Below are 13,812 nucleotides of genomic sequence, written 5' to 3'. Positions count from 1 at the left end.
CGTGTAATTCAGAATACTTCAAGTGGAGAATTAGATATATATAGCATATTTGCACTTTAGTCCCTGAACTTTTGGCTATTTGCAATTCAGTCCTCGGAGAAGCAATTTAATTCAATTTCAATCCTTTTCAATTTAAAAATATTAGAATTTAATTCTAAACTCTAAATATTCCCAAATTAAATATTCTCGAATTAAAATTAAATAATCCCGCGCCTTACATTTCTCCCCCACTAAGACATGAGTTCGTCCTCGAAATCATAAGCAAGCTGTATAGATAATCTGTATACACATAAGATAAAGAAATAACATAAAGCAGAATAAGAACTCACATCAATGAAACAACTCTGGAAATCTCTGTTTCATATCTGACTCAGTCTCCCAAGTCGCTTCTTCAGTGCCATGTCGACTCCACTGAACTTTAACTAGCTGAATTGTCTTGTTTTTGAGCTGTTTATCTTTGCGATCAAGAATATGAATTGGCTGCTCAAAATAACTGAGAGTCTTATCAAGTTCAGCTTCATCGGGCTGAAGAATATGGGAAGGATTAGGCTGATACTTCCGCAGCATAGAGACATGGAATACGTCATGAATACCAGACAAAGATGGAGGAAGAGCGATTCGATAAGCAAGATCGCCTATCTTCTCAATAATCTCATACGGACCGATAAAACGTGGAGATAACTTTCCTCTCTTGCCAAATCTGACTGTACCTCTAAATGGAGAAATCTTCAAGAAAACTCTGTCTCCCTGATCAAAAGATAGAGGTCGTCGTCTAATATTTTAATATTTTGCTTGTCTGTCTTGAGCTGTTTTCATTCTTTTCTGTATAAGCTTCACTTTTTCTGTCATTTCTCGGATCATATCTGGCCCAACATCTGGTACGTCTGAGATATCATCCCAATACAACGGTGATCTGCATTTCTTTCCGTATAGTACTTCAAAAGGAGCCATTTCAATGCTCGTCTGATAGCTGTTATTATAAGAGAATTCTGCAAGTGGTAATGAATCTTGCCAACTAGTACCAAAATCTAGTACTACAGCTCTCAACATATCCTCAAGTGTCTGGATAGTCTGCTCTGACTGTCCGTCTGTTTGAGGATGATAAGCTGTACTTTGATGCAATTGAGTACCAAGAGCTTGTTGCAAGATATGCCAAAAGTGTGATGTAAATCTAGGGTCTCGGTCTGAAACAATAGATTTAGGCACACCATGTAGTCTTACCACTTCTCTGACGTAGATTTCTGCCATCTGATCATGCCTGTACGTCATTCTGTACGGAATAAAACATGCTGATTTCGTCAAACGATCAATAATCACCCAAATGGCATCGCACCCTCTGAATGAACGTGGTAGCTGTGTAACGAAATCCATGGAAATGTGATCCCATTTCCATTCCGGAACTGATAGACTCTGCAATAGACCACCTGGTTTCTTTCTTTCAACTTTCACCTGTTGGCAATTCAAACATTTAGACACAAAATCTGTGACATTTGCTTTCATCTATTTCCACCAATACTGTGTCTTTAGATCATTATGCATTTTCCTACCACCAGGATGAATACTGAATCGACTGTTGTGAGCCTCTTTCAATATCTGCTGTTTCAAGTCTGAAACATCTGGAACAACAAGTCTGTTATTCACATATAACACATTATCAGCCCTGACCTGATATTCAGATTGATGTCCAGATCTGACAATAGCAATAGAATTCTGAATATTCTGATCCTCTTTCTGTGCTTCTTTGATTCTCATTATCAGTTCTGGCTCAGCTCTTATAGCACAAACACGAATAGGTCGCATATTTGTTTCAAATATTAATCCAAAAATACAACAATTTTCCACCAATTGAGATACACCTATCGTAGACAAGGATAAAGAACATACCTTTCTACTTAAGGCGTCTGCAACTGCATTAGATTTTCCTGGATAATATTTAATCTCGCAATCAAAATTTTCAGTGAATCAAGCCATCTACGCTATCTCATATTCAATTCTGAATGCGAAAACAGATATTTCAAACTTTTGTGATCAGAAAAGATATCAAACTTCTCATCATAAAGATAATGTCGCCATATCTTCAATTCAAAGACAATAGCGGAAAGCTCCAGATCATGGATAGGATATCGAGTCTCGTGTGGCTTTAACTGTCTCAAAGCATAACCAATAACATGCCCTTGCTGCATAAGCACACAACCCAGACCCTTGTGAAAAGCATCACAATATACTACAAAATCACCCGTACCTGATGGAATCGTCAAGACAGGTGCACTTGTAAGCCTTTTCTTTAACTCCAAGAAACTAGTTTCACACGCTTCAGTCCAGACATAAGGCTTATTTTTCTGAGTCAATTGCGTAATAAGCTTCGCAATGCTGGAAAAATCTCTGATAAAGCGTCGATAATAACCTGCCAAGCCCATAAAACTCCGTATTTCTGGCACTGATGTAGGTCTAGGCCAATTCAAAACAGCCTCGACCTTGCTTGGATCCATTGAAATCCCATCACCTGAAATAATATGCCCAAGAAACACAACTTTCTGCAACCAAAATTCACATTTTGATAACTTGGCATATAATTTCTCATTTCTCAAAGTCTGTAAAATGATTCTGAGATGTTCAGCATGCTCATGTACATTCTTGGAATAGATCAAGATATCATCGATAAAAATAATGACAAAGTCATCCAAATATTTCTGAAATACCCGATTCATCAATCCCATATATACTGCAGGAGCATTGGTTAAACCAAAAGGCATGACGATGAATTCATAATGTCCATACCTTGTTCTGAAAGCAATTTTAGGAATATCTTCATCTCGTACTCTCAGTTGATGATATCCAGATCGCAAATCAATCTTAGAATAGATAGCTGAACCCTGTAGCTGATCAAACAAATCATCTATTCTAGGCAGTGGATATTTATTCTTGATTGTTACCTTGTTCAATTGACGATAATCGAAGCATAATCGCATTGAACCATCTTTCTTTCGTACAAATAGTACCGGAGCGCCCCAAGGTGAAACGCTTGGCCTAATGTACCCCTTAGCCAACAAATCTTCCAGTTGATCCTTTAACTCCTTCAATTCAATAGGTTCCATTCTGTAAGGAGCTTTAGATATTGGTTGCGTACCTGGCATTAAATCAATACTGAAATCTATTTCTCGGGCTGGAGGTAAACCAGGAATTTCATCAGGAAATACAACAGCAAATTCATGCACAACTGGAATATCTGTTACTGCTGGACTGGATTTCAATACATCGACTGCATAAATAAGAAATCCTTCCGCCCCTCTTTGTAATAAACGGGTCATAGATAACACAGATATCAAAGGGATCTTGGCTCGAGAACCCTTACCGTAGAATTTCCATTCAGATGCCATTTCTGGTCTAAATCGAACCACTTTTTGGAAACAATCTACAGTTGCCCTGTACTTGGTTAACATGTCTATACCAACAATACAATCGAAATCTGATAATCCAAGTACTATACAATCTATATCAATCACATTCTCGTCATATTGCAATGCACAATTTCAAATCATTCGAACAGAGATAATACCTTCACCCAAAGGTGAAGAAATAGAAACAACAGTAGGCAATGGCTCAGACGATAAAGAATGCATCATAACAAATTTTTCAGATATGAATGTATGTGATGCACCTGTATCTATCAAAACATAGGCAGGATAACCATAAATAGAGCAGTTACCTGCTATGATATCGTCAAGTGCTGCCTGAGCCTGTTCCTCAGTAAGTGCAAAGACTCGATCCTGTTGTCTAGGAGGTTGAGTCACAGTCTGACTTCCTCATGCTTTGGTCTGTTGTTGAGGCTGGAATGAATGCACTGATTGCCTTTCTTCCTGAGGTGCTAATCGAGAAGAACTTTCACCCATAGCTCGTTGGGGACATACTTTGGCATAGTGACCTGGTTGGCGAAAAATATTGCAATTACTTGACACACCTTTGCACTGATCGATAGCATGTCGTCCACCACACTTACCACAAACACTCCTGATTCACCAGTTCTCTGACCTGTACCAAACTGTATCTGTCCACTAGAACTGGACAAACTACTACCTGCCCGCTTAAATTGTTTCCCTTTAGGCTTGAAACGAGTCTGCCACTGCTTCCTCCCTCAAATCTGAGAGATGGTTGCTGAAACTGTGGCGGATTCTGTGGAAGTGATGCTGATACAGGCTGTGGAAATGGCTGAGGAATAAACGATGTTCCTCGTTGTCGCAATAACCCCGCTTCTACCCCTTTAGCTTTGTTCAAAGCATCCGCAAAAGTATTAGGTCGTCCACTGTTCACCAAGGTAAACACATCGGGATTAAGGCCATTGATAAACTGATCTGCCATTGCTTCATCAGTAGCTGCTATATGTGGTGCAAACTTCAAAAGACTTGAAAATTTGGCCACATATTCCTCAATATTCAAGTTGCCTTGCCTTAGATTGGCAAATTCAGCACCCTTATCCTTCCTGTAAGAGACTGGAAAGAAACGTTGATAGAACTCAGTTTTAAAGACAGTTAAGGTGATAATCGTACCTCGTTGTTCTAATGCCCGTTTTGTTGTAATCCACCAACTTTTGGCAACTTCATGGAGTTGATGTATTACCAATCAGATACGACGATCATCGGTATAGTCGAGTTATTCAAACAGCTGTTCTATATCTTCAAGCCAATTCTCACAATCCACTGAGTTTTCTGTTCCTTTCAATTTTGGCGGTTTGAATGACTGAAATCGTTTCAACAAAGTCTCCATTGGAGTAGCAGTAGGATCAATAGGGTCAGCAGATGTACTACCATGTGCATTCTGAGGTTCAACAGCTAGCGATGGTACTGGTGATGGTTCAGCTAAAGGAACCACTAATGGCTGTCTAATGGCCGGTGCTTTACGGGGAGGCATATCTGATTGTCAAACAGATTAGTGCATAAACAATATCATATGCAGCAATTTATTCCATCCTTCTCTGATAAGCATTCTCATGCATTCTCATGAGAATTCAGGTTCTGACTGAGGATAATCTGGAATACAATTGCATATATAGCATGCAGTAGCAATAAAAGCACATAATCATGCAGTCACATAATTATTTGTTTTATAAAGCATGCTAGCATATAATGCACATAATCAGATACAACATGTACTTTCATGTGATATCAAACAATCAGACAGACTCAATCTACCCCGCTCATCAACTTCTAACTAAATCCAGAAACTTATGCTCTGATACCACCTGTTGTGGGGACCCGGGTTGCTAATCTTATCTTAGGGCAATGTATTATCATTAACAATTAATCAAGTACTTAAAAGAATTAAAGAACCAAGAGCTAAATTTTTTTTTTTTTAAAATTACACAGTCTCGCTCGATCGACAAAAGTTTCCCGATCGAGCGAGCTCCAAACTAAAACTCTCGGGTCCAGGGATTTTTGGCCTCGATCGGTGACTTTCTACCGATCGAGCGAGCACAAAATTGGTTTCTCTTCCTTGCAAAATAAGGACCTCGCTCGATCGGTGACTTTATACCGATCGAGCGGGCCACATTTTCCAAAAAATGCAGGGCAGATTTTTGCTGTCCAAACTTGAAACATACAAACACATACTCTGATACAAGGTTCAAAATAATAAACATGCAATCTACTAACATCTGATAAGCTTTCCTACACAAGTTACATATGTAGTTAACAACTTATACAACATTCTTGTATTCTTTTCTAACATGTTTATCCACTCAAAGTACATGTTTTGCTGCTACAACCCGTACCCTCACATGCTATAACTCTATCTCGAGCCATCACTGTCTCTTCTGACTTGCTCCTGCCCCACCTATTGCCATGCACACATACAAAACAAAGCAATAGCCGGATACCTCTGGTGAGAATAAAATCCCAGTATAAACAACATAAAGCACGAGATAATAAACGTGAATGCAATGCATATGGCAAAAGAGGCTATCAAGCTGATATCAATCGAATATAAGTTCTTTGGGATCCCGAGGAAATAAAATCTTTAACGAACACCAACTCACCAATCGAGGTGAAGTTAAATACTTTATTTCCTCTGACTTTGGTGTAACTATAGTGAGTCTTTTGGCTCTGGAACTAAGTCTACAATCCATGCCACTCAACTACAACCCTCCAAACACTACAAAAAAAACTGTGAAATAGAACCGGTACTTTAGCAGCGGTTAAGAAACCGATTTAATTGTATTCCTTAATCCCAACGGTATTTTATAACCGATGCTAAAAATGCTTCAAGTGATAGGTATTACGCGCGGTTCATTTTCCGCTCCAGTTAATCAATATTTGCAGCAGTCGTTACAACACGCTTCTATACACGTTTAATTAAAGCGGTTTTAAACCGCTGTTACAGATATACCTTCCGAAGCGGTTAAAAACCGCTGGTATCATTGAGTATTAGAAGCGTTTATATAACCGCTTCAGAAAATCGTAACAACCGCGGGTAGTGTTGTTCTGTATAAGTGGTTTCACGGACCGCTTCGAATTTTCGATGCTAAAGGTTTCACACGTAATTAAAAGATAGGTTTTACACATCCCAAATCTATTTGGCATTAGCTTCCTCTCTTTCTTTGTTCGACGAAGTCAAAGATTTATTTGTCCTCATCTTCAACAGAAATTTCTTTACTTTTGGTTTTGTGGGTAATTATTTTTCTTTCTCTGTGTTTTTTTATGGTTTCTCCTCTTCACATGTAGTTGCTGGTTGAAGGATTTTAATTCATTTTAGTTGGGGTTTTGATTGTAGATCAGTATATTCTCTCGATTACTGCCTTATTCATGTTTATATCTTTGAAGGATTAGGAAAATTTTCATTCTTAATTTGTTTTCAATTATAGTAAATTTGATGTTCGAGATTGATAAATATGGGATGACCATTGTTAATGAGTTTTATATCTGAAAAATTACTTAATTTTACATATTCTGCGGATGCAAATGTCTTAGAAACTGGGATTTTTACTACAAAAAGTAATGAACAGAAACACAACTCTTGTAATCAACTTTTGGTTATAAAAGTTGTTTGGAATATTTATATTTCCTTGCACACTTGGATTAAATTTTGCTCATAAAAGTATTTTTTAACAGAGTTTGAATTATTTGAATATTAGATTTATATTTCCTTCTTATGCTATCATCAACTTTTCCTTCTAATATTTGACTAAGTTTAATTCAACTAATTAAGTTCAAAGATTACTAATTACATAATCTTGTCCAATTTTTTAATATTTGACCATTACAACAGAAAAATAAAATAGTTTTAATATTGCACACTGGTGAACATTAGAATTCATTAAAATTCCACCATTAGAGATGTTTTTACTATTTAATAAAGAAAACAATATTTTTTATCATAATTAAGTTGTGTTAATAATTGACAATAGTTAACAAAAATTGGATGTACTATATGCGCAATTAAGTTATTTTTCCAGATTATTTAAGTTTTTATGAATATTTATTTTTTTGTTTGTAAACTTGTAGAAATAATTGAATTGGATCGAAAGATGAAGGAATGGATGACTTCTCCATATGGCAGCCTTGAGTATCGGGTGGGAATCTTATATTTTTTACGTTTTGCATTTGGTGAAGCGACTCAAGAAGTCACTAAACCATGTCCTTGTTTCAAATGCATAAATTCATTGAATCATAACCGAGAGACCGTATATGAGCATCTGATGATAAATGGTATCTTACAAGATTATCGGATCTGGAATTTTCATGGGGAAAAACTAACAGTACGAGATCATGATAGTTTCAACAATGAATTTTAGGATTCGGTTCAACAAGTTTCTGAATTTATTAGCCATGAGCCCGTGGTACAAGAGATGTTATGTGATGCATTTGGAATGCACGAAGGTTCTACAAGTAATGAAAACAATATTGGCGCATCGACGAGTCATACATCAATGGAGTCTAATGTGAAAGATTTTTATCAATTAATAGAGGAAGGGAAACAACAGTTATATGTCGGTTGCACAGAGTTTTCTAAACTAACGTTCCTTGTTGAGTTATTTCAATTGAAAGTGAGTGGAAAATGGAGTGATAATTCATTTACGACATTGTTGGACTTTCTTCGTCGAGTACTTCCATCTGATGCTCATGTGCCTGCGTCTTTTTATGAAGCAAAGAAATTAATTTCTAAATTAGGACTTCATTATGAAAAGATACATGCTTGTCCAAATGATTGCATGATTTATTGGGGGGAGACTGAGAATGAGCAAGCTTGCAAAGTGTGTCACCTTTCAAGATGGAAAAATTTGCAGAAACCGTCGAAGCAGTCATGTAAAGGTAGGAAAAAACGTATTTTGGTTAAAATTCCATCCAAGGTCTTTTGGTATTTTCCATTGAAACCAAGACTGCAACGATTATTCATGTCATCCAAGACATCTGAGAGTATGCAGTGGCATTTCAAGAAGCGTGTGTCTGATGGAACTCTGAGGCACCCAGCTGATTCTCAAGCATGGAAGGCGTTTGATGAACGACATTGTGAATTTGCATCTGATCCTAGAAACGTACGTTTGGGACTCGCCACCAATGGATTTAATCCATTTAAAAATCAAAGTACTGCGCATAGTACTTGGCCTGTTGTCCTATTGCCTTACAATTTGCCACCTTGGGAATGCATGAAGCCTCATTCTATCATATTATCCACACTTATTCCAGGTCCAAAAGCACCTGGAAATGATATTGATGTGTATTTACGCCCTTTGTTGACTGAATTGAAAGATTTGTGGGAAAATGGGATTGCTACATATGACGCTTGTGACAAGGAAATGTTTCAAATGCGGGCCGCATTACTTTGGACAATCAGTGACTTTCCTGGTTTGGGATGCTTATCTGGATGGAATACATATGCAAAGAACGCATGTCCAACTTGTGCTGATAAGACTGATGCATTGTACTTGAAGCATGGTAAAAAATGGTCATTTAGAGGGCATCGTCGTTTTCTACCACCTGATGCAGAAATTCGAACAATGTCCAGTTATGGCAAGCCAGAGCATCGTGAGTTAGACTTGGTGCCACTATCTGGATCTGATGTTCTTAGAATGACTTTGAACAAGAATGTGGTTTTTGGTAAGAGTAGTGCTTCAAAACCAGCTGCAAAAATAAAAACCGGGTCAATGGAACAAATGTGGAGAAAAAAAAGTATATTTTTCAGCTTACCATATTGGGAATTTAATTTGATTTGACACAATCTGGATCCGATGCACATTGAAAAAAATGTTTGTGATAACATTGTCGGAACACTTTTAGATGATTCCACAAAGAGTAAAGATAATTATGCCGCACGTAAAGATTTAAAAATTTTGGATATTATGAAACAATTATGGCCACGGACACAACCAGATGGTGCAGAGTATTTGCCACCTGCATGTTTTTGTTTGACCAAAGCTGAAAAAAAAATATTTTGTTCTGTATTGAAAGATATCCGTGTTCATGATGGTTTGTCTTCTGACATTTCAAAGTGTGTGGATATTGGACGTTGTAGGATCATGGGTCTAAAAAGTCATGATTGTCATATCATGATAGAGCAGTTCCTTCCAATAGCTCTTCGTCGCGTGTTGTCAAAAAAAGTGACTGCACCACTTATTGTTTTGTGTGAGTATTTTAGGGCAGTCTGTGCAAAGTCCTTACAAGAACAAGAATTATAGAAGGCTGAAGAGGGAGTTGTTTTGGCTTTATGTCAATTAGAGAGAATTTTTCCTCCGTCCTTTTTCACAGTAATGGTTCATTTGGTGGTACATTTAGCTTATGAAGCAAGAGTTGCTGGGCCAGTAAATTATCGGTGGATGTATCCAATTGAAGGTATTTGGGAAAACTTAAAAATTTTGTCAAAAATAAAGCACGTCCAGAGGCCAATATTGCAGAAGCATATTTGGCAGATGAATGTGTTGTGTTTTGTTCTCGTTATTTGGATGGGAACAATTCATTTAACAATGAACACGACACATAGAGACACCTGATATTCAGTTTCCTGCGCTCCCAATGTTTCCACAAGTAGGTCGACCGACAAAAGGGTGTCAAATAGTTACTTTGGATGACAAAACTCGAAACCAAGCTCATAGATATATTCTCTCTAATTGTACAGCATTGCAACCATATCGTGAGTAAGTATCATTTGTTGAATACACAGTTTTTTTAGTTTTTTGTAAACAATATAATTTTCTAACTTTTATTATTGACATTATTGTATAGTGAACTGAAAAATGAATTGAAGAGAATACATAGATATGGTCAGCGTCCAAGTAATTCTCAATTAGATGACATGGTTAGACTGCAATTTCCAGAATGGTTTGCAAGACGAGTAAGTAACATATGTCATTCATTTATATTTCAAGTGTATTGATAGATTGATTACCTGTTGAAATTTTTATTTCTCAGGGTGAATGTATTATTTATACCTTGTAGGTTGATCGTGAAAATGAACAAATTGAAGACTTAGATCTGAGGGTACTTTCACGTGGTCCAAATCCAATAGCATTTAGTTACCGTGGGTTCAACATAAATGGTTTTGCTTTTCGCACGATTGAATCTGAACAAAGCAAAAAAGTATAAAATAGTGGGGTCATGGTGCAGGCAATGCATGATAATGATGATCGTGAGTCAATCTATTATGGTCGATTAATTGATGTCATCTCGCTTGATTTTGGTGGTCGTGGACGAATTGTTCTTTTTCGATGTGATTGGGTTAACACCACTGTAGGTTTGAAAGTTGATCAATTTGGATTTTCATTGGTGAATTTTTCACGCTTGATACATACAGGAGAACGTGAGGAACATGAACCTTTTGTTTTGTCTTCGCAAGCTCAAATGGTTTATTATGTTCGTGATCCAAAGGACGAGGATTGGTACTGTGTCATTCGTCACACACCAAGAGATACATACAATATGGGTGATGAAGATTACATGGATACAATGCATTTTATTCATAATAGTGTTTCTAATATGCAGTTGATATTAGGTGATGTAAATAGTACAGATGTTGAGTTAATTAGAGATGATGTAGATGGCTCAATGGTTGATGTTCTTCCAGAGGTGGAGAATAAAACTGATGATGAAAATCTTGTTTGATCTTTGGGGTTTTTTTTTCATAATATTGAAACTTTCAATACAATTTTTGGCAGATGTGAGATAGTGCTCTAATTTTTTTTTTATGGCTTATTACTGTATCTTTTGATTTTCATTCTAGTTGGTTTCTGCATTTGATCGTGTATTTGGCTCTTGGTTTGGTATTTACTTTGTCAACAAGGATAGATTTAGAGAGGTGAAGACAAATCGTGTGTTGATCCTTTGTTCTTTTGCATTGTGACTGTACTATTTGGTACAGAGACATAACCCTTTATAGTGTTTTAACTAAGCTCTTTGCCATTGCATTTTTTCTTATGGGTTTATTGATATTTTGTTATCTGGGATGGTTAGTTATGTGCCGGATTCACAAGAGGATTGTAAAGTGGCATAGGAGGATGACAAAGTGGGTACATGTTTGGCCAAGATATGCAGTAGCTCAATTTATTACTGCTGATATTGATAAAAATAGTCTTGTGAGGTAGTTCTCAACTATTTGTGAGCAATTTAGGTCTTATCCATTTTGAATTGGAGCGAATAATTTTATGTTCAAAAGGCATGTATCTCTGTTCTGGTTTTGATAATGATTTGTATTTTATGATGGTTTAATTTTTATACTATTTTGAGTTAGGTGTGTCTATGCATATTTCTAGCCACAGTATTGAGATTGGTTTGGAGAGGGGAAGATAAATTATTATAGCAAATTAGCTTTATTTCTAGCCACAATCTTTGCTCTGTTTTTTTGGAAGGACATTTTTTATTTCTATATAGTATTTCGATCTGCACTAAAATTATATTGCATTTGGGCTTCTTGCTGTTGTCCTCTTGCACGAATGACTTGAATCATTGAAAGATTAATTAATCTCAATTACAAAAGAAAATGACCCCAAGAATTGAATATTTATTTCTTTGAGTTGGTGCAGTGCAATGAGCCAATGTTATATAGATTACTTCATTGCACCATTATTATTTAATAATGATTTCAATCAAGTTTTTTCTATTATCTTCCAAACTCTTTTATTTGTGAACATGAGAACTACATGTGGGTCATATAATTTCTACTTTCGCTGTTAAACCATCAGTTTTGCTATAATATTTTAATTAATTTATACATATATATATATATATATGTATATATATATATAACTTCAAAAAATACGTAGAAGTAGAATCAAGGTTCTAAAAAGCATGAAAAATTTTGAAGCGTGCGAGCCAAGCTTTAAGCTTTTTAAGCTTAAGCGTGATTACTACGATCTTAAACGTACGCTTAAGCGGAAAAAACCGTTTTTAATTTAAACTATAGTTATAGTTATCTCAAACAAATTAATGGAGTAAATAATAAATGAATATAATAAGTTCAAGTGTAATGCATTAATTCTTTGTTAGATTCTAATTCAATTTATTTAATCATTCATTTCATATCTTTTGTCATCAAACATAAACTAAATTAATTGGTCTAATTTAAAACATTAGCTGTAAAATCCATCAATATGTAATGCATTCACATAAACGCTACACTTAACTATACAATATTGTACATTTTTAACATTGCTAACAATCACTCACTAATAAAATCGCTAATTTATGATCTATTTTTATCTTATTAATCAATTTTGGTTTTAGAAAAGTCACATATATGCATATTTAACGTGACTTAACATGATCAACTTATGTCTAACAGCTTTTGGACAAAACAAAGCGTTTTGGCGAAACTTCAAGCTTAAGCGAGATTAAGCGATAGCGAGACTTAATCAAGCTTTTTAGAACAATGAGTAGAAGTAATTATTTTCATACACCATGTCTTGAAATAAACAGAGCTATTATTTTATATTTTTTAGAATTCAAGACAGTTATGAAAATCAAAACATTAATTTTTAAATATTAAAATGTTTATACATGATAGTTGTCTAAACAAATATTTAATACATTTTATAATTTAAAAAATAATATTTTATAAGTACATGCTCAAACTGAATCATAATGTGTTAATGATCATCAGGATATAATAGAAGTAACCCCAAAGTTGGAGAAAATATTTTATTTTTAATTAATTAATTTTAATTTAATACAAAATTTATCATCATATATTTTTTTAAAAAATAAATTTCAAATGTAAAGCCATTTACCCCGAAACTGATAGAGATTTCTTTTAAAAAAAGGTTTTGTTTATATTATATAAAAGTAATATAAATAGATTTAAATGTAAAAACATATCTCTCCTTATACATAAAAAATATCCCTCTTAGATACCATTTTTTTATTTTTCGAAATTGCCTTAATGTGATATAAGTATTACAACATGTTCTGTATGCATTAAATGCTATAAAACATCTTGAACAACTAATCACATAAGCATGTAAAGCAATCAAAGCATCTAATCACATAAAATACAGAATCAACCAAGTATGTGATTAACAAGGGAATACTCAAAACGATAGCTATTTCGAGTATTCTATCCCATCTGGATTCGCTGTCATTTATACCTTTCAATGTCGAGTCTGAAAGTACGTTAAATCTGCAATGACATCAATGATAAATCATATCAAAAGGTTGTTTAATTTCTCAACTCAATCTCAATTGCAATGCTATCAAACCTTGCTTCAACTTTGTCACGGTTCGAAGACTACTTCTTGAGTTGTCAATCTTCAACTGAAAGCTGAGAAATAATATATCGAATAAGTAACAAGATCAGATGCAACTCAAACCATGTTTCCTTTAATCAATAATATCTAAG

The 13,812-nt window shown here is 35.3% G+C and overlaps 1 protein-coding gene across 1 annotated transcript; it reads left to right on the top strand.

Moving 5' to 3' along the window:
* The first annotated feature begins 7,837 nt into the window (after window positions 1–7,837).
* Window positions 7,838–11,322, top strand: LOC140889895 (uncharacterized). The gene is made up of 8 exons (XM_073297634.1): window positions 7,838–9,158; window positions 9,267–9,455; window positions 9,762–9,818; window positions 10,015–10,120; window positions 10,209–10,317; window positions 10,422–10,521; window positions 10,717–11,078; window positions 11,203–11,322. The coding sequence occupies exons 1-8, from the start codon at window positions 7,838–7,840 to the stop codon at window positions 11,320–11,322; spliced, it is 2,364 nt and encodes a 787-aa protein (XP_073153735.1).
* The last annotated feature ends 2,490 nt before the right edge of the window (window positions 11,323–13,812 follow it).

The sequence above is a fragment of the Henckelia pumila genome, chromosome 3 (genome assembly GCF_033568475.1).
Source record: "Henckelia pumila isolate YLH828 chromosome 3, ASM3356847v2, whole genome shotgun sequence".
In the NCBI taxonomy this organism is placed as follows: Eukaryota; Viridiplantae; Streptophyta; class Magnoliopsida; order Lamiales; family Gesneriaceae; genus Henckelia; species Henckelia pumila.
Note: the sequence above shows the minus strand (reverse complement) of the source record. Positions and strands in the feature narration are given on the sequence as shown.

Coding starts and splice junctions, on each gene's coding strand:
- LOC140889895 (XM_073297634.1), top strand. CDS start 7,838: ATGTTATGTGATGCATTTGGAATGCACGAAGGTTCTACAAGTAATGAA. Junction 9,819..10,014: donor GTGGATGTATCCAATTGAAG/GTATTTGGGAAA, acceptor TTCCACAAGTAG/GTCGACCGACAAAAGGGTGT. Junction 10,121..10,208: donor GCATTGCAACCATATCGTGA/GTAAGTATCATT, acceptor ATTATTGTATAG/TGAACTGAAAAATGAATTGA.